The sequence below is a fragment of the Tupaia chinensis genome, unplaced genomic scaffold (genome assembly GCF_000334495.1).
Source record: "Tupaia chinensis unplaced genomic scaffold, TupChi_1.0 Scaffold000573_1, whole genome shotgun sequence".
Lineage (NCBI taxonomy): Eukaryota > Metazoa > Chordata > Mammalia > Scandentia > Tupaiidae > Tupaia > Tupaia belangeri.
Window position 1 is genome coordinate 2,812,605 of NW_006160087.1, and position 26,437 is coordinate 2,839,041.

The 26,437-nt window shown below is 51.0% G+C and overlaps 1 protein-coding gene across 1 annotated transcript; it reads right to left on the bottom strand.

The window, feature by feature from the left end:
* Window positions 1–3,950: 3,950 nt before the first annotated feature.
* Window positions 3,951–25,305, bottom strand: KPNA6 (karyopherin subunit alpha 6). Its single transcript, XM_006158118.3, has 15 exons — window positions 25,207–25,305; window positions 24,658–25,076; window positions 18,099–18,232; window positions 17,027–17,119; window positions 16,581–16,680; window positions 15,214–15,308; window positions 14,487–14,618; window positions 11,945–12,033; window positions 10,864–10,963; window positions 10,410–10,573; window positions 10,150–10,228; window positions 7,822–7,947; window positions 7,429–7,556; window positions 6,292–6,470; window positions 3,951–4,634 (listed from the first exon to the last, which is right to left on the bottom strand). Exons 3-15 carry the CDS (start codon window positions 18,225–18,227, stop codon window positions 4,447–4,449), a joined length of 1,602 nt encoding a protein of 533 aa, XP_006158180.1. The 5' UTR covers window positions 18,228–18,232; window positions 24,658–25,076; window positions 25,207–25,305; the 3' UTR covers window positions 3,951–4,446.
* Window positions 25,306–26,437: the final 1,132 nt, after the last annotated feature.

Below are 26,437 nucleotides of genomic sequence, written 5' to 3' on the forward strand. Positions count from 1 at the left end.
TAAAAGCAAATGACTTCAGAAAGAAAAACCACTGAGAAGAGTTTGACTCCCCTTCCTCGGGCCCACAGCTGGAGACCCAAGCTGTTCTTGGGAGTCAGTGTCTTCTGGGTGACTGGGACCTTATACTTCCCTCCTTCCACAGGTCCAAGGCAGTTCCCAAAGAGTTGGCTAAAAAGGCCACCGCCCAACTCGAGGCCGTGAAGCCACACATATCTGGACTCTTTAGGGACACCCTAGTCTGAGGTTCCCAGCCAGTCCCTGGCTCTGTCTGCGCTTGACCCCGTTCCCTGCCCCAGGCCATGGCATACCGCTCTCTTCCCGCAAACCCAGAAATGGAAACTGGTCCTGTCCCAGGGCTGGCATTTAGAAGGATTCAGGTATGCCCTCCTGTGGGTATCAGAAGTCAGGCTGACTCACAAGCGTCTGAGTAGGTGCAGAGTCACGCAAGACACTCCGGAGCAGACACATGTGCCCTAGTGCACTCTGGGTGTGGCGGGTGCTGCCTTCCCAGCTGTATCTTGGAGCCATCTTCTGTACAAAGCCCAGGCCCTCAGAGGAAAAAGAACAGCTTCACCTCACAGATTTGGTCTTAGATTCTTCCCTTGCCATGGTTCAAACCGAGGGGTGGGGCTAGGAGCTGGGCAACAAGATGATGGACTCACTGACACAGGCCTCGGCCAGAGGGCCAGCACCCAGGACGTGGAACTCTGCAGTCAGGTGCTCGGCTTCACAAAAGATCCAAATGTACACTGAACAAGCCTGGTCTAGACTCCACTCCTGTGGCTGTGGAAGAGCTACTCTGAGCACTCTCAGGGTCACCCGGCCTCTCCAGTAGCACAACCTGGAAGATGTTCCTGCTTGTCACGAGCCTACCCCACAGTTCAGCGTATGGAGCCTTGTGCCCTTCTCCGGCCGGCCAGGGAGGCCCCAGCCGGCCTGTTCTCCCTGCCATCCCCATTAGTACCTACAGGGATCTGGAGAAAGGGGCTCCTTGCCTTCAACTGAACATCCAGTCTGAGCCCATGAGCCAGATCTGTCGGGAATACTGAGATGGACACCGAGTGGAGTAGGTCTGGGGAGAAGAGACGAGGCCTGGACACAGGGGCCTTCAGGGCGGGTTGGTATTGCTGGGCTTTCTCCTTCCCTTCTGTTTGCCAGAAACAAATATGACTCGAGGGTATGGGGGGAGGCAGCTACACAGGAGAAAATGGAAATAAACTCACTCTGCGTTTTCGTTTTAAACTGGTTTGTGCCTAAGAGCCCTCTCTGTCCTCAGCTGGGCACGGCAGCAGCTGTTATCTGTGCAGTTAGGCTCCAAACACGGTCTGGAAGGTGGCTTCCCAGGCAGAGGAGAAGTGGCAAACCTAAGGTTCTAGTGAGGAGGGACACTCCTTTGGAAGGGTCATTTGCACTCACTGCCCCTGCTGCTAACCAGCAGAGGGCTCTACCCAAAGGCAGCGGCCTGCATCTGGGCCATGAGGCGCTGGAGCAGCTGCAACTGAAGGCAGGCTCCTAGAGATCGGAGACTCTGTGGGTACAACACGGGATCTGGGGGTGGGCTACCTGGAGGGCTGGCCGTAACAACAGCCGGCACTCCGGACAGCGTTTCCACATGTCAGCTAAGTCAAAGGCGCTGTTCCTCAACGCACAGCTAGATAGCTCCACCCCCACCGCAGACCTAAAATGATTTCTCAGTCACGTGTCAACATACTGGACTCCAATAACGTGCCTCCAGCAGGCTGGAACCCCTCAATCTGGGCAAGAACTATTCAGGCATCTGTCAGAAACACTGACCTCACTTAGGCCACAGTTTGGAGTCCGGATGGGGGCTGGACTGGCTCTTAAACCTGGGCTAAAGAAGTCCTATTATGTTTCCCAAAATGGCCAAAGGAGAGGAGGAGATGCAGATGATGGTGTCACTCCCTCCGTGAGCGGAAAGAACTTCCCTGTGCACTGAAAGAGGGCTGAGGAGGGTAATGAGAAAGCGGGGTCTGGGGAGACACGAAGAGAAGCTCTGGCGAGGTATCCCTCGTTTTGTGCCCCCAGGAGAATCCAGCCTCTGAACTCCAGAGAGGAAACTGGCTCTAAGCAGCAGCTGATGACCTAGTCTTCCACTCGGTGCAGGTCCCAGATCTGAGGCCAAAGCGGATCCCAGAAGAATGGCTGGGAAGTCAGGGTAAAGACGCCTCACAATAAGAATCGCCCTGGGACAGGGACTTCGCCAGTGCTTGCGATGCAGACTAGACCTTACTACGCTGCTCTGCCTCGGGATGGAGATGAGGAAGGAGGGCAGAGTTTTCCCTTGAACCGCGGAATGGGTTTTATAATGGATACAGCAGACAACATGGAAAGGTCCTGCCTCTTGCCTTCCTGGGAGTTAGAGGCGCTGGTCACCACTTCCACGCTGGCGAGTGCCATCTGACTCACCAGGTGGCACAACACTAGGGTGATTTTTTCAGTGGTAACTGCCAGCCCTAAGCCACCGTCTTCAGAAAATGGTTCTGGAGCGGGAACTCAACACTAGAACAAGAAGGAAAATTCAAGATCGATGGCTGACGGTGAGCACCCGGATTTCAGATCTGTAAGCAGAGGGACACAGATCTCCCCTAAGTCAGAAGGTGTGTAGGGATGGAGCAAGCAGGGCACTGTCCCTGGGGAAGGAGATGTGCAGCACGGAGCAGGACACCTCTGACCAAGCACAGTGCGGGAGACGAGGGCAGGACAGGCTGCCCCACGCGGGGCGGGTCTACGCAGTGCTAACAACTTCACCAGCTGGGCTCTGCTCTCACTCAGGCACCAGCGAGACACTGAGGCACTGCACTAGCTTTACTCAGAAAGAAAAGGCATCTGGATTGTCCGTGTCACAGACGGGAACTCCAGCCAGGCACGAGGGTCCCAAGCAGGGAAGCTACCCAGAGCTCTCGCGAAGCACCCAGCGGCTAAGGCTCCTGGCTGATAGCACAGGAAGCCGAGGGCTAACTGCCGTGGACAGCAGCCTCTGGGTCAACCTGAGAAGGCAGACTGCTTTCCGGCTTACTGACAAGAGCCACAGGGTGGCAGGACTGCCCGGGCCCCAAGGCTGTCCTCACTCCCTGTAGGTACTGGGACCGTCAGGCCAGGCTGACCTTTTACAAAGGTTTCAGAGCTGGGCGTCGGTCCCAGGCCCCAAGGCTGTCCCAGAATCCAAACACAAAGGAAAAGGACCGAGCTCCGGCGGCATTCCGAGCGAGGGAGCTCCCACGCCTCTTTTTGGTCTTCCTCACAGTATCCGACTTGCAGAAATTACACAGCTCTTCTTGAGACCAGTTAAGGTTGGCTTACCTAATATATAGAATATAAAAAAATACAGAACTTTTTGACATTCTCCCCTTTGGAAGTAAAATATACATGATCCAACAATGGAAGAGGAAGAAGAAGAAGAAAGGCCAAAGGCAGGGATCCCTGATTACCCCAATATATGACACTCTCACTCCAACCTCCCCTGCAACTTCCGGGTCACTAGAGCAAAGACTTTCTCCTCAGGAGAAAGAAAGGACCTCAGCCCCTCTATCTTGAGCTTAGGAGGAAATACAGCCACCTCAAAGGTTCGTTCAACTCCGAGGGGAATTTTCAAGTAAACAACTGAAGTTGGGTCGCACCATTTGGAAGGTAGGAGGGAAAAGTGGGATCAGTAGCTACACGTGGGGAGCCCCGTCTCCAGGCCCGTGCCCTCCCTTCTCCTCCCACTGGTGCTCCTGCCCCAGGAGAGTGAGCAGAATCTCCCAACCTACAAAGGTCTGGGCAAGGGGTCAGAGTGAAAGGCCTTAGTCTCGCAGTGGCCTCTCCATCAGCCTCTAGTCCCAGACAATGCTGGCAGCTAAAGAGTCCTAAAACCAGGAACTCGTGGCTCTCGGGAAGAGCATCTTAATACAAGAAACATGTGCAAAAGAAAAAAATTAAATAACTCAATCCAAGCATACGAGATTAATATTCTGTCAGAGCAGGAACACTTTGTTTTGGACTTCTCCCTCCCCCCACCTCCCACCTCTGGAATATTCCATCTGCTCAAGTACCCAAGACAAGAGTTACACAGATCAGGGCAGAGGACTGGGAAGGATGAAGGAAGATGGAAGGGCAGTAAGTCACCATTAAAGAAAAAAAAGGTGCAAATCGATGACCTCAGTCCTCCTTTGTCTACCCCTGGGCTCCTAGGTTAAAGACATGTGTGCAGCCGAAATAGAGTGTAAGGAAGAAAACCCAACACGTCCCCTTCTTGTCACAAACCCAAGTGTGAGCCTCAGATGGTTCTGTCTGTCCGGAGGGTGCTCCCTCCAGGGAAGGGGCGGGGCAGGTCAAGAGCACAGTCTCCAGGGCAGCGGTGTGGTGCTGACGGAGGGGCTTCCCCCCAGAGGGCTCTCTTCCGCTGGTCGGTGGTGCTTCCACGCCCTCCCCTCCCCAAGGCAGACATTATAGCTGGAAGCCCTCCATGGGGGCCTCTGGCTGCTGGAAGATGAACTGCTGCTGCGTCTCATCCACCTGGGGAGCCAAGCTGCTGTCGTCGTCTTCTACGCCGAAGTAGTGCTCGATGAGGTCGAAGGCCTTCTGGTAGATCTCCTGGTTCTCGTGGCTCTGGAGAAACTCAATTTTGTCCAAGCCTACGGTGGCAGGAAGACACAGGGAAGTGAAGTGTTAGTGCTGTCCTACAGGTACGCGAGACATTTACCCGTCTTTCCCTGAGGCATGCCAGTGCTTTCCAACACAGTCACATGATCGGATCACTGCAAATTTTTTAAAAAGAATTATTTTATTTTATTATCATTATTTTTTAATAGAGAAAGAGAGAGTGAAAAGGCCAACTACCAGATCTGAGACTCGAACTGGGATCAGCCATGTGAGTCTAGTGCGCCAGCTACCACGCTACCTGCCGGTCCTCAGGTCACTCTTTGACCTGAGAAAGGAGTCAAGGTCTCGTACCGAGAGGCCAGCAGATAGCATAATGGTTACGTCGCTGGACTCCCACATGGCAGACTGCGGCTCAAGTCCAGGACCTGGTGGCTTCAAACTCACACCGGATGCATGTGCATGTGCGCCCAAAATCCCAAGAGGAGAGCAGAGGCAAAGGGACTGTAGCGTGGCCATCTTCCTTGGGGAGTGATTTCTTGCTTTCTGTCTCTCTTTCTCTCCAGTGAGTGCATGCGCTCAATAGCAAAAATCCCTCTTAAAAAAAAAAATCTCGTCCCAAGAAATAGGATCCCAAAGAAAAGAGACCAAACTGTCAGTTATACATTAGAAATTGTAGTCCTGATTCTGCTTTAAACCAGCTGCATGACTTGGGCAAATCATTAGTCTCTCTTCTCAGAGAGGGGTAATTAGGCAATTCAGAACTCTTTTTTCGGGAACCAGCAGTTAGCATAATGGCTATGTCGCTGGACTCCCATGTAGTCGACCGCAGTTTGAGTCCCAGCCTGGTGACTTAAACTCACACCCGGTGCATGTGCGTGCGTGCCCAAGATCCCGAGAGGAGACTGGAGGAGAAGGGATTGCGGCGTGGCCATCCCCCCTGGGGGGGCGATTTTTCACTTTCTAACTCTCTGTCTCTTTCTGGCAAGCGCATGCATCCTATAGCAAAAAGCTCTCCAAAAAAAAAGAAAAGAAAGAAAGAAAACGGGCGGGGAGGAGCAGGGCATGGGGTGGGGGTGAGGGCAGCAGGTGGTGTAGTGGTTAAGGCACTGTACTCCCATGTGGCTGACTGCAGTTTGAGTCCTAGACCCGGTGGCTTGAAATTCAGGCCAGGGCATGGGCATAAGTACCCAAAATCTCAAGAGGAGAATGGAGGAGAAGGGACTGTTATGTAGCCAACCCCCTTGGGGGGTGACTTCTCACCTTCTGTGTCTCTATCTCTGTCTCTCTGGTGAGCGGACATGCCCTATAGTGAAAATCTCTCAAAAAAAACAACAACAAAAAACAGAAACAAAGAGAATTGACCTACTGCTCCTCAGAGGGAGAAGGAACTGGTGGGATAAAACCCTGGATGCAAAAGATGAGACAAATCTAAATCCCGGCTCTTCCCTGGCTACACAGCACATGCCTGTTACTCCATGGGTCATCTGATTCCCTGTGGATGGTCGCTTTGGTCAGAACAGGAGTTCTCAACTGTCTGGAAACAGGGATCATGGGAGCTATAACATATACAGGTACACCCCACCACCCTTCTCTCCCATGTACGTGTACCATTTTGGAGGTCTACAGTCCCTGGTTCTGACCTAAAACCGCTCTACTTAAGGCAGAGGTGAGGTGGGAGAGACAACATACCGTAGGCCTCCTCGATGAGGCCACAGTAGGGATTGACCCCCGAGCCACTGCGCTTGCCCTCCTGCTCGCCAAGCCGCAGAATGTTCTCTAGTCCATTGAGGGCCACTTGTACAATCTTCGAGTCCATTACGGTCAGCAGGTCACACAAAGGTTTGATGCAGCCCAGTGAGACTAGGTACCTGCAGGGCCAGAGACCAGGCAAGTGAGGTGCTGGGCAGGAGCTCTGTCTGTGGGTTCTCTCGTGTGTGGCCACGCTTCCTGAGTCTTGATGACCACCCTCCCATCACTGTGGGTCTAGTTCACTGCACATCTGGACGTGACCAGAGACTCTTTGCCTGCAGCATCTCCCTGACCGCAGTATAGCACTCTGAACACATCTCCCTCCCGATTAAAACCCTCCTAGGCCTCCTGTCTTCCCTGAGTCCAGATGATGCGGCACGACAGTACGGACTCCCCGTTGTCTGCACTGCCTCCTTTCCCAGCTCTGCCTCCCGCGACTTCCCGGGGCACGACGTTCCACTCAAACTCGTGACAGTCCCAGGTGTGGGGTCTTGCACTTCTGTTTAGCTTTCTCCTGTTGGAAAGCCTTTACGATCCTGTATTTATCCTTCAGAGCTTAACTCAGTGGCTTTCTCTCTCCCCTTGAGCTCACAGTGCTGGCTGTACTCCCTTTAGTCAGCTACACAGGGAGCCGAGCACCCTACCCAGCGCCTCCACCCTGCGAACGTCCGGGTAACGCGAACAAAAGGTGCACTCATAACAGTTCCCCAGTGATGCCTCCCAAGTCTCACTCCTCAAAATGATTTCCCAAAATCTGTTCTGTCTGAGCCACAGAATGGTTTGCCTTCACTTGTAAGAACTGAGCAGAGATTAGCTCTCTAGAAGGTAGGAAGAGGTAGGAGGGATGTCTACTTTATACGTTTCTGTCTTCCAGGAGGGAAAAGTGGTACCACACGTCACAGGTGACAAGAATCTGCTCCAGATTCCAGCGTCACTGTGGCAGCTGACCAGTCAGGCTCTAGAGCAGTCGAACTGGCGGCAGGCCTAGCCCAGTGAAAGCAGTTCAGAGGTCATGTGTAAACCATCAGCAAAGGGGGAGCATGCCTCATTCGGGACAACGGGAGAGGAATGTGCTACCTGATCTGCTCAGGGGTCCCTCCTGATGTGGCATTGGTGATGGCCCAGGCTGCTTCCTTCCTTGTTCGAAATTCGGCTTTCTGAAGGATTTCAATCAACACAGGGAAGATGTTTGCATCTATGACAGCCTGAGAGAGCAGTGAGGCAGGGGAGAGAGTTACTCCACGGAAGAAAGCAAGTTCGGCCCCCAATCAACGGAGACGTGGACATCTTTTTCCTCCCAGGAGCTCTCTGTTCCTCCAGGCAGGGGCCGTCTGCAGAGGAGCTCAGCCTCAGCTATGCAGAAGCTCTGAGCAACAGTGTAAGCTACCTTCGATTTTTAAAGGGAAACCAACACCCTGACCCCCGCGTCCCTGTGCCTCCCCATGCCCCTCGAGCGTCCTGCTTTCCCACCTGGATCTGAGCCCGGTTGCCAGCAGTGATGTTTGAAATGGTCCAGCAAGCTTCCTTCCGGATCGACTCCTTGGGGCTGCTCAGTAAGTGGAGGAGACAAGGGAGCGCTGAACAGTTGAGAATGACCTGGGACCCAGAGCACAGGGAACAGTGGGGAGTCAGGCAAACTGGGCTGCTCAGAATGTAGAACTTTCGTGCATCAAGACACCATCAATAACAGTGACAAGGCAAAACCACAGGAGAGAAAATATATGCAAAGCATGTACCTTGTAAGGGATTAATGTCCAGAACATACAAAGAACTCCTGTAACTAAGCAACAGAAACACTCAAATAGCCCAATTTAAGAATGACCAGAGTACGTGAAGGTACTATTGCTCACAAAAAGGTAGGAGGTGGCCAGTAAACACATGCTCGACGTCACCATCTACAGGGAAAGCACCAAGCGGAGCCACGGAACAGCACCTGACCCCTGGAGGATGCTGTTACCGCAACAGAAAAGTGTTGATGGAATGTGGAAACTGGAACCTGGTGCAAAACAGTACAGAAGTTCCCCCTCAACATTAAACACTCTGGACTGGGGGCTGGCAGGTGGCATGGTGGTTCAGGGCGCTGGACTCCCAAGTGGCTGACCATGGTTTGAGTCCCAGACCTGGTGCTTGCTTTCGCAATTTCCCTTTCTCTCTCTCTTTCTTGCTCTGTCCCTCTCTGGTCAAATAGAAAGAAAGAAAAGAAAGAAATGATGAAAGGAAAGAAAGAAAAGAAAGGGAAGAAGAGAGGAAGAGAGAAAGAGAGGAGGGAAAGAAGAAAGGAAAAAAAATTAAATAAAATAATCCTTAAAAACAAAACAAAACAAAACACTGGACTGGCTTTGTGGCATAGCAATAACGTGCTGCTTGAGAGAAGTGAGACCCCCACGGGGCGGCTGTGGTTCAAATCCCGGCCTGGTCAGCCTGAGACACGCTGAGCACACGTGGGAGTGTGGGGTCTGAGAGGCAGAGACCTGAAGGAGGGGCTGAGGCACAGCCAGGCCTTGTAGAGGGAGCCCCTCTCGCTCCCTTCTCACATGCATGTTCTTTATCAGGAATAAAGAAAAAAAATTTAATGAAATTACCATATGATCAACTAATTCCCCTTCTGGGGACACATTCGAAAGGACTGATGGCAGAGTCAAAACAGCCCGAACCCAGTGGGCATGGCAGCAGCACTCCCGCAGCTCCGTGGCACAAACGGCCCGATGCGCGTCAGTGGGTGAGTGGATCGACTCCTCGGGGGTGTTAGTTAGCCTTCAATGGGAAGGGGGGCTGGCCTGTAAGCCAGTCCTTAAGGGAGCCAGATCCTGTGATATGAATCCTGGCCCCAGCGGCTTGAAAAACGTGCCAGGGACATGTGTCCCAAATCCCAGCAGGACAGAGGAGCGGAGAGGGGACTGCAGCATGACGCGCCGTTGGTGGTGCTTTCTCCGTCTCTCAGGTGAGCACACTGGCTCTCTGACAAGCAGTGAAAAGTCTGATACATGCTCCACCATGCAAGAATCTTGAAGATACTATATGCCACGTGACTGAGGCAGACATAAAAGGGAAACCCTGTATGAGGCTACTCAGTGTAGTCAAACAGTGAGAGAAAGCAGAAGGGTGGTTACTGGGGTTGTTCATTAAGTGTCGAGTTTCGGTGTGGGAAGATGAAAATTCTCTGTAGACAGATGTGATCACTGAACTGTACATTGGAAACGGTCACATTAGAGAGCGCTCTGCTACACGTCAGTGTGTGTACGCACACGTACATGCACAGAAGTGACCTGGATGCAGACGGGCTCCAGCGAGTACTCCCTGAGAAGCCTGCCACGGATCCCCAAGTTACACCAACTGCTCAAGACCAGAGGAGAGCCAGCTCTCTAGCTTCTGGGCAAGGGAACCTTCCTTACTGTGCCCTCACTGAGGGGGTCACCAACATGAGGCAGAACCCTAAAGTCTAGGAGGGGGAGTGGGGTACCTCAGCTTTCAGCATCTCAAAGGGACCATTACTCAAACTCGGCAGGCCCTTACGAGGTCCAATGGCCGGTATGAAGACCAGTTATTCCACTTAGCGTCCCTTCACAAGCATTCACTGGGTGACAATTGGCTTCCGATGTACAGAAGAAAAGCAGGAACCAAACTGCCCGTGGTCTGAGTGGCAGGGCTGGGATTTGTTACCCAAGCCGTGTGCACTCTCCTGGACCATGCTGCCTCCCGCCAGACCTGGGGTCCTTGGCAGGGAGGGTTCTCGTCCATAGGCAGCTCTCTATGATGCCCTCTCATGGCTGGTCTGCAAAGAGCCTGCACCCTCCTTACCTGGGTCTGGATGTCGTCCCCAGTGACGATGTTACCCACAGCTCTCAGAGCGGGAGAAGCCACTTTGTAATCGTTGTGCCTGCAGAAGGAAGACCTGGTCAGCAGAGGTCAGCACACCATATCCAGCTCTGCTGACCCCCACAGCTGGCAGCTTGCTCAAGGCTCCAGACCTTTGGAGAGGGCAGCAAACAGCTGCCTGCAGCTCTTGGCCTGAGCTTGGAGAAGTTTAGGGAACCTGTGCCCTCTCGGAGACCACTCACATCAGAAGCTCTACCAATCTCCGGCAGACTCCAGAGTCTATAACCGCCTGGATCTTCTCGTTGGGGCCGTCAGACAGGTAAGAGAGGGCCCAGCAAGCATCTGCCAGCAGGTCTGAGTCACTGCTGAAGAGCAGGCGGGACAGGACAGGCAAACAAGGAGACACCTGTTGGAAATGGTGAGAAGGGTTCAAAGGGCAGGACGTCAGCACCACCAGCCCTAACACTGCTCCTGCCGTCCCCGCCGCCATCCGAGACCTGTGGCTCTCTACGACATGACTCTTCAGGCCTACCTCTCCACTTTGCCCCGTGGGCACACAAGATCATCAGCTTCATTGATAACTGCCTCCTTTTCAGTTTCCCATGCTTTGAGACTCTCAGGAGGACACCCAAAGACTTTAAAATGCGACATAAAAGAACCTGCTTTGGCTCAAGTACTGGTAAGTAGCTTGCTCACCTTTGCAAACTCTGGGGGTGGGTTCTTCCCTCGGCAGAGGTTGGACAGGGCCCAGACTGCATTCCGCGTCATGGTCAGCCGTGTGGATTTGGTAAGGAGTCTGAAGGAAATAGCAAAGCCAGATCTTGAGCACAGGTGCCCTGGCATAGGGCTGCTGCCAAGAAGCCTGTGGGAAAGCCACACCGAGGCCAAGACCTGACCTAACGGAGCACTAGTCTGGACTGGCGCTGGCCTCCGCAGAGCAGCCCTGTGTAGGCCTGGCTGTGTGAGCACAAGAGGACCAGCTCTTGGGCAGGCCTGTAAAGCTTCAAAAGCAGAGCGTGCTATGCCCCGGTCCTGGCCACAAGCCCTAGGCGGGAGGAGTGCCCTGAGAAGAAAGCCCCAGGTCTCCTGGGGGGCTGCAGCAGCACTATGTCATGGCTTTCTGAGGGCCTGAGAGTGGCGGGGGGGGGGGAGGACCAGCTCTTGGGCAGGCCTGTAAAGCTTCAAAAGCAGAGCGTGCTATGCCCCGGTCCTGGCCACAAGCCCTAGGCGGGAGGAGTGCCCTGAGAAGAAAGCCCCAGGTCTCCTGGGGGGCTGCAGCAGCACTATGTCATGGCTTTCTGAGGGCCTGAGAGTGGCGGGGCCAGTGAGCTGTGGTCTCTGACGAGCAGCTCGTTGTCATTTCGTTTTAGATACAGCGTACTCTTAAGGGCAAGGAAGGCCAGTGCGAGAGGACCCCAGAAGACACTTCCAACGGCCTCTGGTCTGTGACTGACAAAGCTGCCCACTGTCCCTACACACGACCCCACAGCAAATCAATGCATTCCGTAAGGGTGGACTCTCCCAGGGGGGCCAGTCTCGCCTTGCTCCCCGGCTCCACGACGAGGGACATGTGGCTAGGCTCTGCGGAGCCAGGTGCCAAGCAAGGCCTTCCTTGGCAGACTGCGGCACATCCTCTTACTCTCACGAGATCTTCACCTCGGCCGTCAGACTGCACTCTGAGAGCTTTTGAACTTACATCATCTTAAGGGACCTGGCCCCAAATAACCAGCCGGGTGGCCACCAACAGATGCCCAGGTGTGGATGACTAATTACTCACGTTAACAAAGGATTGAGGATGGAACAGTTCAAGACGTAATCTCGGCAAACGGAGCTGTCTCCAGCTATGTTTCCCAGTGCCCAGACTGCCTGGAAAGGGGATGAGGGAACTGTCACCCACAGTGGCTTCTGAGTACTTTGGAATTAAAATCACAGAGCGAGTCCCCACCAGTCAAGTGCCACACCAAGGTCCGAGACCCACCAACAGGGCTCAGGAGCCTCCCTGCCGAATCCTTTTCCTAGGAGTTCTGCAGACACCAAGCCGAGGTTTCCCTGTCCCCATAGCCAGCACAGTAGACAGTGACCAGAAAGCTGCATGCTCTGAACCAAACCTATACATGGAACCCTCAAAAACTCAGAGAATATACTTATTATGGAAAACTATGCGTGGGTTTCAAAAAACTTTTTTGCAGGGAACCAGCAGTAGCGTAATGGCTATGTCGCTGGACTCCCACATAGTCGACCGCAGTTCACGTCCCGGACAGAAAGCGAGAAATCACCCCCCGGGGCGATGGCCACGCCGCAATCCCTTCTCCTCCATTCTCCTCTCGGGATCTTGGGCACGCACACACATACACCTGGTATGAGTTTAGGCCACTGGATCTGGGGTTCGAACCACGGTCAACTACATGGAAGTCCTGTGACACAGCCATTACGCCAACTGCTGGTCCCTAAATTAGGACTTTAATTCAATTTTCCTACTAACTGTTTTTTTTTGTTCATTAGATTTTTGCCATAGGGTGAGTGTACTTGCTGAAGAGACAGAAAGGGAAACTGAGAAAGCACCCCCCCAGGGGAGATGGCCATGCTGCAATTCCTTCTCCTCTATTCTCCTCTTGAGATTTTGGGCATGTACGCACACGTGCCTGGCATGATTTTCAAGCTGCTGGGTCTAGGACTTGAACCATTAAGCCTGCCATGTGGGATCCAGCACCTTACCACCACGCCACCCGCTGGCCAAAAACCTTTTTATTTCTTTTCTCCACCAGAGGGGGTATGCACTCTCTGGAGAGACACAGAGAGACAGAGAGAAGAGAAGAGAGAGCACCCTCCAAGGGGATGGTCATGTTGCAATCCCTTTTCTTTTGGGGATTTTGGGCACACATGCATACATGCCTGACACGTTTCTCAACCTGCCAAGTCCGAGACTCAAACTACATGGTTGATAATTTGAGATCTTGCTGCCTCAACTGCCAGGCCATGAAGCTGGTCCTATAAACTTTTCTTTTTTAAAAAAGATTTATTTATTTATTTCATTCCATTTGTTATTATTATTATTTTTTAATCTTATGAGAGAGAGACAGAGAGGGAGAAACGAAAAGGGAGAAAGCAAGTCGCCAGGTTTGGGATTTGAACCATGGTCGACCATGTGGGAATCCAGCGCCTTTAACCAGCACGCCACCTACTGGCCCCTGCCCTATAAACTTTTAACAAAGTTTACTTATTCCTTGAGAGAGAGAGGAAAGGCAACCCCAGCAGTGTTTTGACACCTGGCCTACCTCCAGTCTCAGCTGGTCTGGATCACAACTGGGCCCTGACCCTCAGATGCTGGGAGAAGTCAAGGGACATGAACCCAGGACCTTTCCCATGTAGGTTGCTGTGTTACAACTGAACCACCATCTGGCCCTCCGTGAACTTTCTGAAGTCTGCTCATACACAGTAATGGAGGGACGGTCCCATGACCACTGTCCACGTCTACCTGATTAGCAAGAATCCCAGCGGGAGAAATGCAAGTTGTGTCTCTGGGTCCATGAGCAGCAGGACAGAGACACTGAGAGACAGGTACTGTGGTGTCTTTTCCTACTCAACCCCACTCCTGACACCTACTGTGTAAAGTTTTGCCACACCTGTAACCAATTCTTTAACATCAACAGTGCCACCTCCAGAATTCAGTCCTGACACCAAGTCCTGGAGTTAGTGCAGCCCCGACCGGTCTGTCTGCTGACACTGCTCCACTGCAGACCCAAGACCAGGGCCACCTGTACTTCTGACTAACCAGCTATACATCTGGGGGCTCCCAGAACACTCCCTTGGATTTGATAATTTGTTGAAATGACTCGTAGACATGAAGAAAACACTTTACTTACATTCACCAGTTTATTAATGAAGGACACAAGTGAGGAACAGTCAAGTGGAAGAGATCAGAAGGCCGGCTGCGGCTGGGTGGCTGCGCCGAGCGCCACGCCCTCGCCACCTTCCCAGCACAGCACTGTGCTCCCGACCCGACCCCGACGCTGCCCTGGAGCCGCTGTCAAGCCCTGTGTCAATCTAACCAAGCTCAGCACCCCTCCCCTCCCCAGGGAGGGCTGAGGGTCCTCTCCCTCCAGCCCTGTGTCAGGCCCCTGGTGACCAGTCCCATTCCAAGGCTGCCAGGACGAGTCGCTCAGGACAGACTCGGGTGTGTCTAAAGGGGTCTACACAAAACAGTCCCGGTACCCGGGACCCCAGGGCCTGCGGAGCACCGCGCCTCGATCTGGGAAGAAGCTAAGTGTATCTGCTACGCTGCAGGCACCGTCGAGAACTAAGCCAAGTCCGAGCATTACCTGCTCCTGTACATCCTCAAAGTCCGAGTTAAGCAGCTCTATAAAAATGGGGACGGCCCCTGCTTCAATGACAATTTTGGTCTGCTGAGAGGTTCCAGAGGCGATGTTCGTTAGAGCCCACGCAGCTTCAAACTGAAAGGAGATCACGCCGTGGTCAAGGCCACTCCAGGCTGAGCAGGGTGTCTCTCAGCTGGCTCCTAACAGCCAGCCTCCCGCCCACGAACTAGAAACTCCACCAGACACAATCCTTCCCTCTCCTCCCTTTAGGTGGAGACGCAGTGATGTGGGCGTGGGCTCGGGGGGCTCGGTTAGTCCTGCGCCCACCTGGCCCTCTGACAAGTCACTTTGGCTACTTTCTGAGCTTCACTGATATTTCCAAACAAGGATTAAAGTGAGACGGGTTTCTCAAAGTTCCTGTCAGATCGGTTTCTGAGGAGAGAGACCCAGAAAAGCTAAATGACTTACCTCGAGTCACACAGGTAGCTGGGAGTGAATCAGACACTTATCTACGACTGACTGGCCAGTCGTCATATTCTGGGATCTTTCCTTTGGGATTATTTTAAGAAAGATTGTGGCTCTCGTCCTTGAAGCCACGACTTCTGAGGCAACCCTTCACGTTTTCTCTTATTACTGGCCTATTTCCTGAGAGATGGGTCTACAGAGAGCTCCCCCTGCAATCTGCTGGAAAAAGGGCTCTCACCTGGTAATCCCTCCCCCCGGGCCTCACCTGTAATGTACAATTCTCATTCCTCTTCAGAAACTCCACAAACCGATCCACCACCCCTGGAGTGTTGATGACTTCGTCTATCGGAGGACTAGGCTCTGGAGGCGGGGAGAAGGCAGGGAGGAAGACGGGAGGCTCTGGCTAACCCACCACTGGGGCTAGCGCACCACCCTCCTCGGTACTTCCGACCGTGCCTACAGACGTCCCCAAACTGCCCCTGATGAGATGTTTTTCACAGTGTGTGCGCGTCTTTGAACTGTCGAATCCAGCTGGGATGTGAAAGAGTAAAGGCCATCTTACTTGAGGCATTCTTACTTTGGCTCACTGGAACAGTGGTCAGGGAGCAAGGCAGACCCAAGAAATGGGCAACCCTAGTGTACACACTTCCTTCTAATGAAGACCCGAGGTCCTTGGGAGGACTGTGTGACACCTCAAAGCAGACGGAGTCTCCTAAGATACATTCCTATGTCAAGTCTTCACTGAGCACCTACTCTGCCACACGGTTATAGGAACTGAAAAACCTGGAGGTCGTGGCTCTCACAGAAGATAGTAAGACAGGAGAAAAGAATATGTAGGGCAAAGGAAGCAGGTAAAAAATACTAAAGGTTGGGCCAGCAGGTGGCATTGAGGGGTAAGGTAGTTGGATCCCACATGGTCAACCTTGCGATTCAAGTCCCAGACCCAGGGGCTTAAAAATCATGCTAGGCATGTGTGCCCCAAATGCTGAGAGGATAATGGAAGAGACGGGATTGTGGCGTGGCCATGTCCTCTGGGGGCTGATTTCTCATTTTCTCTGTCTCTCTCTGGTGAGCGCCCATGACTCCTGGCAAAAACAAACAAAAAACTAAGGGTGTGGGGTACCCCACAATTTTAGAAGAGTCAGGGTAGGCTTCAAGAAGAAGGTGGGATTTTTTTTTTTTTTTGAGAGGTTTTGTTATAAAGGTGCGTGCACTCGCCAGAGAGACAGAAAGCAAGAAATCACTCCCCGGGGGGATGGCCACGCCACAATCCCTTCTCCTCTGTTCTCCTCTTGGGGTTTCTGGCAGGAAAGAACATGCACCTGAGTTTAAGCCACCGGATCCGGGCGTCGAACCGCAGTCGACTACATGGGAGTCTAGCGACATCGTCATTACAGTAACTGCTGGTCCCGAAGGAGGTGGGATTTGACCATAGAAGGGCTACTAGGAGAGGAGTCTGTCTATCGGGAGGGACTCCCAGTGCAAAGGTGGGAAGGGGCCTGCTTGGTTAACAAGCACCAAGGCCAGAGGAGCGTGGCAGAATGAACGAAGTGGGGAGCAGCTAGTGAGAGCAGTGAAAAGAAGCCAGACGCTAAATCACGCCGGGCCTCTCTGGGGGGTCAGGCTTTGTACCTTTGGAGAGCAGTTTCCGGAATCTCTGTGTGGTGGCCAGCTGCAGATCAGAGTCATCAGAGAAGAGCGTCACCACCATCTCCCTTGTGACCACACTCTCCTAGAACACAAAGAGGGGCAGGCCTTTGCAAGCAGCCCTGGAGCCAGCCATGAGCATGGCTCCGCTGTGGCATGTGCTTTCTAAGGCGACGGCAAGAGGATGGCATGACGGGTGGGCTCCGGAGGGGGCAATTACTCTACACTGCTCTTGGCAGGACGCCTCAGAGTGAGTCCCAACCTCTGGGGCAACCACGGATTCTTCTTGGTCGCGTCCTCAGGCTATTTCTGTCAGACGAGTCCTTGGGAACTCCTGACAATGACCAGTTCAGCATGGCTGCCTCCAAGCTACCAGATGATACGAACCACCCCGTCCCCCTCTGGGGAGGAGAGGTCTCCCGGGTCCTTACCCCAGTGGTAGAGCTCACATACGAGTCCATGAGGAGGCTGTCAAACATGGCAGCTTCTTCATTAATTGGCTCCACATTTCTCCTTTTAAAAAGCTGAAAGTAAAGTGAAGAGACAGTGGTAAGACCATTCGACGAACCAGAGAAGAGGACAGCCAACGCTGCGCCGTGGTCTGACTGACACGACGCACAGGACGTGCTAGCATGGTGGAGAAACAAGACCACGCTTCGCGTGCTGACATGGAACAAATGGTCATGGGCTTTACCTTCTTCCTTTATCTTTTTTTTTTTTAATTGCCAGGAGGCACATAAACTTACCAGAGGGAGAGGGAGGAGAAAGCCCTCCCCGAGGGCATGGTCACACTGCAATCCCTTCTCTTCTATTTTTCCATTCTGGCAGGATTTTGAAAAACATGCTGGGCGCATGTACATGCATGCCCCAAATCCTGAGAGGACAACGGAGGAGAAGGGACTGTGACATGGCCATCCCCCCACCCCTGGGAAGATGCTTTCTCACATCCTCTCTCTCTGGTGACAAGTGCCCTAAGCGAAATTACAATAACAACATAAAATTAAGAGAAAAGGCAACAAGGAGGTAGACCTAGAATTCACAGTGAAGCCATAACCTAATGTCTAGGTTGGTGTGACTCAGGGAAGAGGACTAAGGGACTGATTCTCCCTTTCTCAAAGCGTCAAACATTTCTTTAGAACAAAGGAACCTGGATGATCACTAAGGAGCGAAGCTGCTTCCCTGGGGAGCAGGTTAAGTGCGCGAGGTGGGCTGAGCTGTGGTGCAGTAGTGGTGCCAAGTGCCTGCAAGGACGGAAGTCATGTGGCCGACCACAGGTTGGGGTCCTGGTCAGACTGGGTCAGCTGGGAAACATACCAGGCATGCACTGGGCAGCCAGGCGCCTGGACAGCCAGACGACCAGTGGAAGGGGAGTCCAGATGGCAAGACTGTCAGGGGCACGTCCCTCCCTCTCTCGGGTGCACGCACATGCTATCATTAAAAAGTGGGCCAATGTGGCTGGGTCACTACCAAACGGTATGTTCTCATACGCTCCAGGGAGCCCACCTGCTGCTCCCGCTTCTGCTTCCGGAGCTGAATGCCCTCCTCCTCTCGTCTTCGCCTCATTTCTTCAGGGTTTAGGGCATTGTTCTTATAGCTCTTCATCCGATAATTGTCCTTCCCTGGGCTCGCCATGGTCTCTAGAAGCGAAGATACAAACACACGGTCAGACTTTTTCTTCTACTAATTATAGGGGGTGCATGACTCACCAGAAAGAGCTGTACGGAGAGGGAGGGAGAGGGACGGAGACAGAGAAAGCACGCCTCAGCTTCCTTCATTTCTCCATCCGCTCAGGATTCTGGGCACACAGACATGCCATGTTATCAAATCACCAGGGCTGGGATTCAAACAGTGGTCAGCCATGTGAGATCTGGCTTCCTACATGCACCACTAAGGAGCCAGACCTGTTAGAAACTCTTTTTTTAAAAGAATTATTTAACTTGCGGGCCAGCAGATGGGGTGGTGGTTAAGGGCGCTGGATTCCCACATGGCCATCCATGGTTCAAGTTCCGGACCTGGCGGCTTGCACGCACGCGCTCGCTCTCTCTCTCTCTCCAACTCTGACCAAATTGAAATAAACAAATGAATAAAGTTAAATTAAAAAAAAAATTAAAAAAAGGAATTATTTAACTTGGGACCAGCAGTTAGCGTAATGGCTATGTCGCTGAATTCCCATGTAGTTGACCTCAGTTTGAGTCCTGGACCCAGTGGCTTAAACTCAAGTCGGGCGCACGTGTGTGCCTACCCAAGATCTGAGAGGAGAATGGAGGAGAAGGGATTGCAGCGTGGCCATCCCCCTGGGGAGTGATTTCTCGCTTTCTGTCTCTCTCTTTCTGGCAAGCGTACGTGCCCTATAGCAAAAACCTCTTAAAAAAATATATTATTTAACGTACAGGGTTGGCAAGTGGCATGGTGGTTGAAGGTGCTGGATTCCCACATGGCTGACTGTGCTTAGAGTCCTGGATCTGGCAGCTTGCCTTCTTCCTTTCCCCACCCTCACTATCTCTCTCTGGTCAAATTACAAAATAATAATTAAAAAAGATATAAATAAATAAATATTTGGGAAAAAAAGAAGATACTTTAAGAATTGTTTAACTTTATTTATTTATTTTAATTTGACCAGAGAGGGACAGAGTGAGAGAGAGAGAAGGAAAGTGAGAAGCAAGCCGCCAGGTCTGGGACTCAAATCGTGGTCAGCCACATGAAAGTACAGTGCCCTGAACCACCACGCCACCTTCTGGCCCGTCAGAAACTCTTAAGAGCACAGCATTTCCTCTTCCTTGGGCTGCGCTCCCTACCCACCCCCACCCTCCCCTGCTCTGGGGACCATAGTTCTCAAGGAGGCTTGCTAACTCAGTAACAATACCTGACAGCTCTCATTTTTGCCTCGATGCTAAAATTTTATTATTAACAAGTACTGGAGACCAGGAGATGCTGTAATGGTTACGTTGCTGGACTCCTAAATAGTCAATCATGTTTGAATCCTAGACCCGGTAGCTTAAAACTCATGCTGGGCGTATGTGTGAGTGTGCCCAAAATTCCAAGAGGAGAATGGAGAAGGGACTACAGCATGGTTATCCCCCCAGGGAGTGATTTCTCACTTTCTGTCTCTTCACCTCTCTGTCTCTCCAGTGAGCGCAAACTCTCTACAGCAAAAATCTCTCTTTAAAAAGCAGAGGATGAGGGGCCAGCAGGTGGCATGGTGGTTAAGGCGCTGGACACGTCCACATGGCCGACCATGGTTCGAGTCCTGGTCCTGGTAGCTTGCTTTCTCACTTTCCCTCTCACTCTCTGTCTCTCTCTGGTCAAATCAAATGAATAAAAATTAAATAAATAGGAACCAGCAGTTGGCGTAATGGCTATGTTGCTGGACTCCCATGCAGTCAACTGCAGTTTGAGTCCCAGACCCAGAGGCTTAAACTCATGCCAGGTGCATGTGTGTGCATGCCCAAGATCCTGAGAGGAGAATGGAGGAGAAGAGATTGTGGCGTGGCCATCCCCCCTGGAGGGTGATTTCTTGCTTTCTGTCTCTCTGTCTTTTTGGCTAGTGCACGTGCCCTATAGCAAAAAACTCTACCCCCAAAAATTAAACAAATAATTCTTAAGAAAAAAAAAAAAGAGGGAGAGGGGGGAAAAAAAGACCAAACACTGACTTACTTCATGTATTTTGGGAAAATGTCTTTCCATGACATAAGTCTGAATAATCAGTCTGTCTGTCAGTCATGCTCTCAAGTAAAAAGTGTCAATAAAAAGTCCAGTTTAGGGGCCAGCAGGTGGCACATGGTTAAGGTGCCGGACTCCTACATGGTCAACTGCGGTTTGAGACCCAGACACAATGCCTTCAAACTCATGCCAGATGCATATGTGCACGTGCCCAAAGTCCTGAAAGGAGAACAGAGAAGGGACTACAGCGTGGCCATCCCCCCAGAGGGTGATTTCTCACTTTCTGTCTCTTTATGTCTCTTCGGCAAGCACATGTGCCCTGTAGCAAAAATCTCTCTAAAAAAAGAAAACAGTAAATAACAGTGTAGGGGTTAGCCCATGGTACGGTGGTTAAGGCGGCAGGATCTTACATGGCCAACTGCATAGCTGAAGTCCCAGACCCAGAAGCATGACAAATACCCCAGGCACACATGTGCGCATGTGCATGTGTTCCCAAAATCCTGAGAGGAGGGTGAAATGGAGGAGAAGAGACTGTGGAATGACCGTTCCCCATAGGAGGTGCTTTTTCATTTTCCCGCTCATGCTGGCTGTCTTTGGCAAGTGCCAGCGCCCTCTGCAATTTTTTTCTTTTTTAATTAAAAATAATAGCATAGATGGGGCCAGCAGGTGGTGTGGTGGTTAAGGGCACTGGACTCCCACATGGCTGACTGTGGTGAGTCCCAGACCAGGTGGCTTGCTTTCTTACTCTTCCTCTGTCTTTCTCTGACAAAATTCATGTGAAAATAATAATAATAAATAAATAAAATAATTATTTTTAAAAATAAAATAAATTATTGAAAGAGAAAAAAAAAAGAGAGAGAAGACTAGCATATTTGGGGACCAGCAGGTGGCGTGATGGTTAAGGTGCTGAACGCTTCCACATGGCTGACCACGGGTTGAGTTCCAGATCTGGTGGCTTGCTTTCCTACTTTCTCTCTTTCTCTTTCTCTCTGTGTTTCTGATCAAATTAAAATGAATGAATGAATAAATAAAATTTAAAAAGTAATTATTTAAAAAAGAAAAAGAATAGCGAATTTAGTGTGCAAATGTGGTAAAGGTGGCTGGATCGATGTGGCTGACTGGCTGTGCGATTTGTCTGAGTCCTGGGCCCAGTGGCTTAAAAACACACTGGGTGTGTATATGTGCAAGTCCAAAATCTCAAGAAGAGAATGGAGGACAAGGGATTGTGGAGTGGCTATCCCCCAGGGGGTGGGGGTGACTTCTAATTTTCTCTCTTTCTCTGGTGAGCCCACCCATCCTAGAGCAAAACTAAAACAAAGCAAAACCCCCACAACACTTACTAGGATACGCTGGTGCCATGGCCTTGGTACAAGCTCGGGCAGCAGCAATTCTACCACCAGTGCTTTGACAGCACCAGCGTGAACATAAACGTGGTGAAAACGCAGCCACATCTTAGCCTTCCCTTCCTGCTGCCCCCAAAATAGCTGCAGGGAGCTCAGAGGCCTGCGACCTGTTCTGAGAACTGCTGCTCTAAGGGATGAGTTGCTGGGTGACAGGCAAGTGACTGCTCCACTTGACCAGGTGGGCTCAAGTAGCCTTCCAAGGTGCTGTCCATTTACACGAGCTTAGCAACACAGAAAGGATTCCTGATACAGATACCGACCAATACTTGGGATCACCCTGTAGACAATCTACTGAGGCATAAGGTATTAACTGGGACACTGATTGGCTTATCCCAGATTACTAATGATGCAGGATTTCTTTTCTTAAAAAAAGATTTAGTTAGCTAGTTAGTTTTATTTATGGTTAGTTTTAAATTTCCCTATAGGGGTACATGTTAGAGAGAGTGAGAAAGTGAGAAAGCAAGCTGCCAGGTCCAGGACTCAAACCTTGTTTAGCCATGTGGGAGTCCAGTGCCCTAACTACCACGCCACCTTCTGGTCCTAATGATGTAGGATTTCACAGGTTTATTACCCGTATGTTTTACCTCCTATGAAAAATGCGTGATTATGTATTTTGAAGTATTTTTCTGAGTTATGTGTCCTTTTCTTAGTAACTTACAGTACTTTAGACATTCTGGTTGTGAACCACTTGGTTATTTGTGTTACAACTATCTTCTAGTAGTATGTAACTTTTTAAATTTTTTTTTTTTCTATTTCAATGTCTTATGGAGTCTTTTTTTTTTCTTTTGGAGAGTTTTTGTTTTGTTTTTGTTTTTGCTATAGGGCGCGTGTGCTTGCCAGACAGACAGACAGAAAGCGAGAAATCACCCCTCAAGGGGGATGGCCACCCCGCAATCCCTTCTCCTCCATTCTCTTCTCGCGATCTTGGGCCATCCTCCCTGGGGGGTGATTTCTCGCTTTCTGTTTCTCTATCTCTGTCTTTCTGGCGAGCGCATGCACCCTATAGCAAAAACCTCTCCCCCCAAAAAAGAATCATTCTACCGAACGTTGTGTGTGTGTGTGTGTACGTGTGTATGTATATGTGTATATATATACACATACACACATATATATATATATTTGACCAGAGTGGGCCAGAGAATGACAGAAAGAGAGAGGGAGGGAAAATGAGAAAGCAAGCTGCCAGGTCTGGGACTCGAACTGTGGCTGGCCATGTGGGAGTCCAGTGCCCTTAACCATCACGCCTCCTGCTGGCCCCAAGGTTCTTCATGTTTTAAATTTGCTACATGGCACATGTGCTTGTTGAGAGGTACAGAGGAAAGCAAGCAAGCGAGTAAGCAGCCCTCAGGGAATACAGCCAAGCTGCAATCCCTTCTCCGTTCTCTCAGGATTTTGGGCATACTTGCACACATGCTTGGTGTGTTTTTCAAACCACTGGGTCTGGGATTCAAACCAAGAAGTTGGTCATAGGGGATCCAGCAATTTAACCTCCACACCACCTGCTGGACCCCAAAGTTATTATTTTTTTAAATTGAATTATTGGTTTTAGTTTGTTACAGGGCCCATGTACCCACCAGAGAAGGGCAGAAACAGACAGAGAGAAAGTGAGAATCACCCCCTAGGCAGTGGGTCTGCTGTCTTAACCGCACCACCTGCTGACCCCTTTAATTTTTAACGTAGTCAAACTTCTCTTTTATAGCTAATGTTTCTGTAGTTTACTTAACAAGTCCTCCCTATTCCTAAGGTCAGAAAATCTAGTATTAGACTCTCTTCCACTGGTCAATTGCTTTCCTGTTACCATTATCTTAACTAATAACAAAAAAAGTTTATTTCTTCTTTCCACGAGAGAGAGGGCCAGCCATACCAGAGTCAGGTGGCTGATTCCCACATGGCTGACTGTGCGGTTCTAGTACCTGACCTGGTGGCTTGAGCAGCATGCTGGGAGCATGTACATGCCCACAAAGGGACTGTGGCATGGCCACCTCCTGGGGTATGTTTTCTCACTTTCGCACTGCCTCTCTCTCTCTGGTGAGCGCACATGCCCTATAGCAAAAAACTGGAACAGAGAGAAAGAACCCACTGGAGTTGTGGTCACGCCACAATTACATTCCCTCCATTTCTCCATCCTGTCAGCATTCGGGAAATGCACGTACACACGCCCAGTCTGTTTTCCAAGCTCCTGTGACCAAGATTTGAACAGCAGTTGGGAAAGTGGGCTCTAGCTCCCAATGCAAAGTGCTTAACAGCTGCGTGATGAAGCTGGCCTATAAAATGGCAAATTTTGTTACATATATTTTGCCACAACAAAAAACATTTTTAGGGCCAGCCCATGGGCCTGCTGGTTAAAACAGCTGGATCCCACATGGCCAACCACATGATTCAAGTCTCAGACGTGGCAGCTTAAAAACACTCCCGGCACATGTGAGTGGGTGCCCAAGGTCCCAAAAGAAGGGAGAAATGGAGAACGGATCACGGCACCACCATGCCCCGTGAGGGCTGACCTCCTGCTTCCCTTCCTCTTTCTCTCACAAATGCATAAGCCCTCTGGTAAATTTCTGTTATGGGGCACATGTGCTTGCCAGAGAGATGCAGAGAAACAGAGAGAGAGGAGAAAGTGAAAAATCACCCCCCAGGGGAATGGTCACACAACAATCCCTTCTTCATTCTCCTCTTGGGATTTTGGACACACAAACATGCAAGCCTAGAGTGATTTTTTAAAAGAATTATTTACTTATTTAATTACATTTGTTATTATTTTTTCATTTGACTAGACAGAGACAGAGAGAATGGGAAAGCAAGAAAGCGAGCCACCAGGTCTGGACTTGAACCACAGTCAGCCATGTGGGAATCCAGCACCTTTATCTACCACGCCACTTGTTAAGATTCTTAAGTTGCTGATCCAGGACTTGAACTGCATAGTCAGCCATGTGGGATCCAATGCCTTAATCAACACACCACCCTGCTAGTCCAAAATACATTTTAAAAAAATTATAGCATACCTCCTCCAGTGAAGTCTGATATAGACGCCCAGTGTTTACAGAACTGGCAGAAGTGAGGGTGACTGTGTTGCAATATGAAGACAAAGGCTTGAAGCCTATGGACGTGGTTCTCCCCTTGAAGGTTCGTCCCTCTCAACTTCTACTCTGAAACAGTGACAGGAAGCACTACAGGAGGGTGGAAGGAGTTTATCGGCACTCAGGAGACGGCCGGCTCCAACACTGCGCTTTTCCTGGAGGGCACAGGTGACCGTGCTGAGACTTTAGGAGTGGACTGGAGGTGATGAGGACTACTGTAGAAATGATACTTCAGAGGAGGTGCCCCGTCATTCTAGAAAGCGGCTTGGGGAACTGATAGCAGCAATAGGGTCTTAGAATGCCACAAGTCTTCACATTCACCTGGCAAAGCCCAAGTGGCCTTACTGTTAGGAAAGAAAAAAGAAGTGCTAAGGGGCTGCAGTGCCCTCCCGTGGAGTCCCGATCACCCCGTGCGTGGAGACTAGCAGGCAGAGGCCGTTCCTAACGCAGCACGGGGCCACTGTTCCCTTTTACCTGACACATGGTTCCTCATGACTGAGCCTGGGTTCTCTGGAGGCCATGCCCTCCTTCAAGCAGAGCTGACAGTGTAGCTGGAAAGGGAACTAGGCTGTGCTTCTTTAGTCACCATGGTGACAAGAAGACTATCACAAATATTTGCTTATGACTTCACTGGAGAAGCAGGCAGGGAGGTTAGATCGGAAGGAGGAACATCTGCAGAAGCACATCTGGCATAGCAACCCAAAGAAGACTGGGTATCTCAAGGACCTTGCAGGCCAGGGGGCTTTTTCCATCATGCACTTCCTTGCTTGCTTGGGCTGGATCGAGGAAACGTCTAATACAAATAAACCTCTTCTCATCCATGGCTGTCTTAGACAATCTGTGGGTTTTCTTAGTCAAGAACTTCCTTCAAAGTGAAGAGTTCCCTGGGAACCAGCAGTTAGCGTAATGGCTATGTTGCTGGACTCCCACGTAGTCGACCGCGGTTCACGTCCCGGACCCGGTGGCTTAAAACTCACGCCGGGTGCGGGTGCGTGTGCGTGCGTGCCCAAGATCCCGAGAGGAGAATGGAGGAGAAGGGATTGCGGCGTGACCATCCCCCCTGGGGGGTGATTTCTCGCTTTCTGTTTCTATGTCTCTCTCTGTCTGTCTGGTGAGTGCACACGCCCTATATTGAAAAATCTCCACACACACAAAAAAGTGAAGAGTTCCCTGAAGATGTAACTCCCATCTCTAGGGAGTAAATGCCTAATACTGCTGTGCATTCTCGAAGCGCTCAGAACCAAGGGACTAGCAACAATAACGCAGTGACAGGTGTGGGCCTGTAAGGCCGAACCGTGTAGCCCCAAAGTCCTAACTACTCAGCATGCCAGAGTGTGACTGGAAGTATAGAGCCCTTAAGGAGGCAATTAAGGGGAATAAGGTTTTCCTGGGTAGGCATTAATCCAATAACTGGTATCCTTAAAAGGAAAAGGGGAGGGGCACGTGGTTGAGGCGCTGGATTCCCACATGGCCAACCACAGTTAGAGTCCTGGACCCAGCAGTTTGAAAATCACACTAGGCACGTGTGTGTATGTGCACAAACCCCCAAGAGAATGGAGGAGGAGGGATTTCAATGCAGCTATCCCCCTTGGGAGGTGATTTCTAAATTTCCCTCTCTCTGACAAAGCACAAGTGCACTATAGCAAAAACCTACAAAAAATAATAAGGGAGAAGACCATGTGAACATGAGCATAGCTATCTAGAA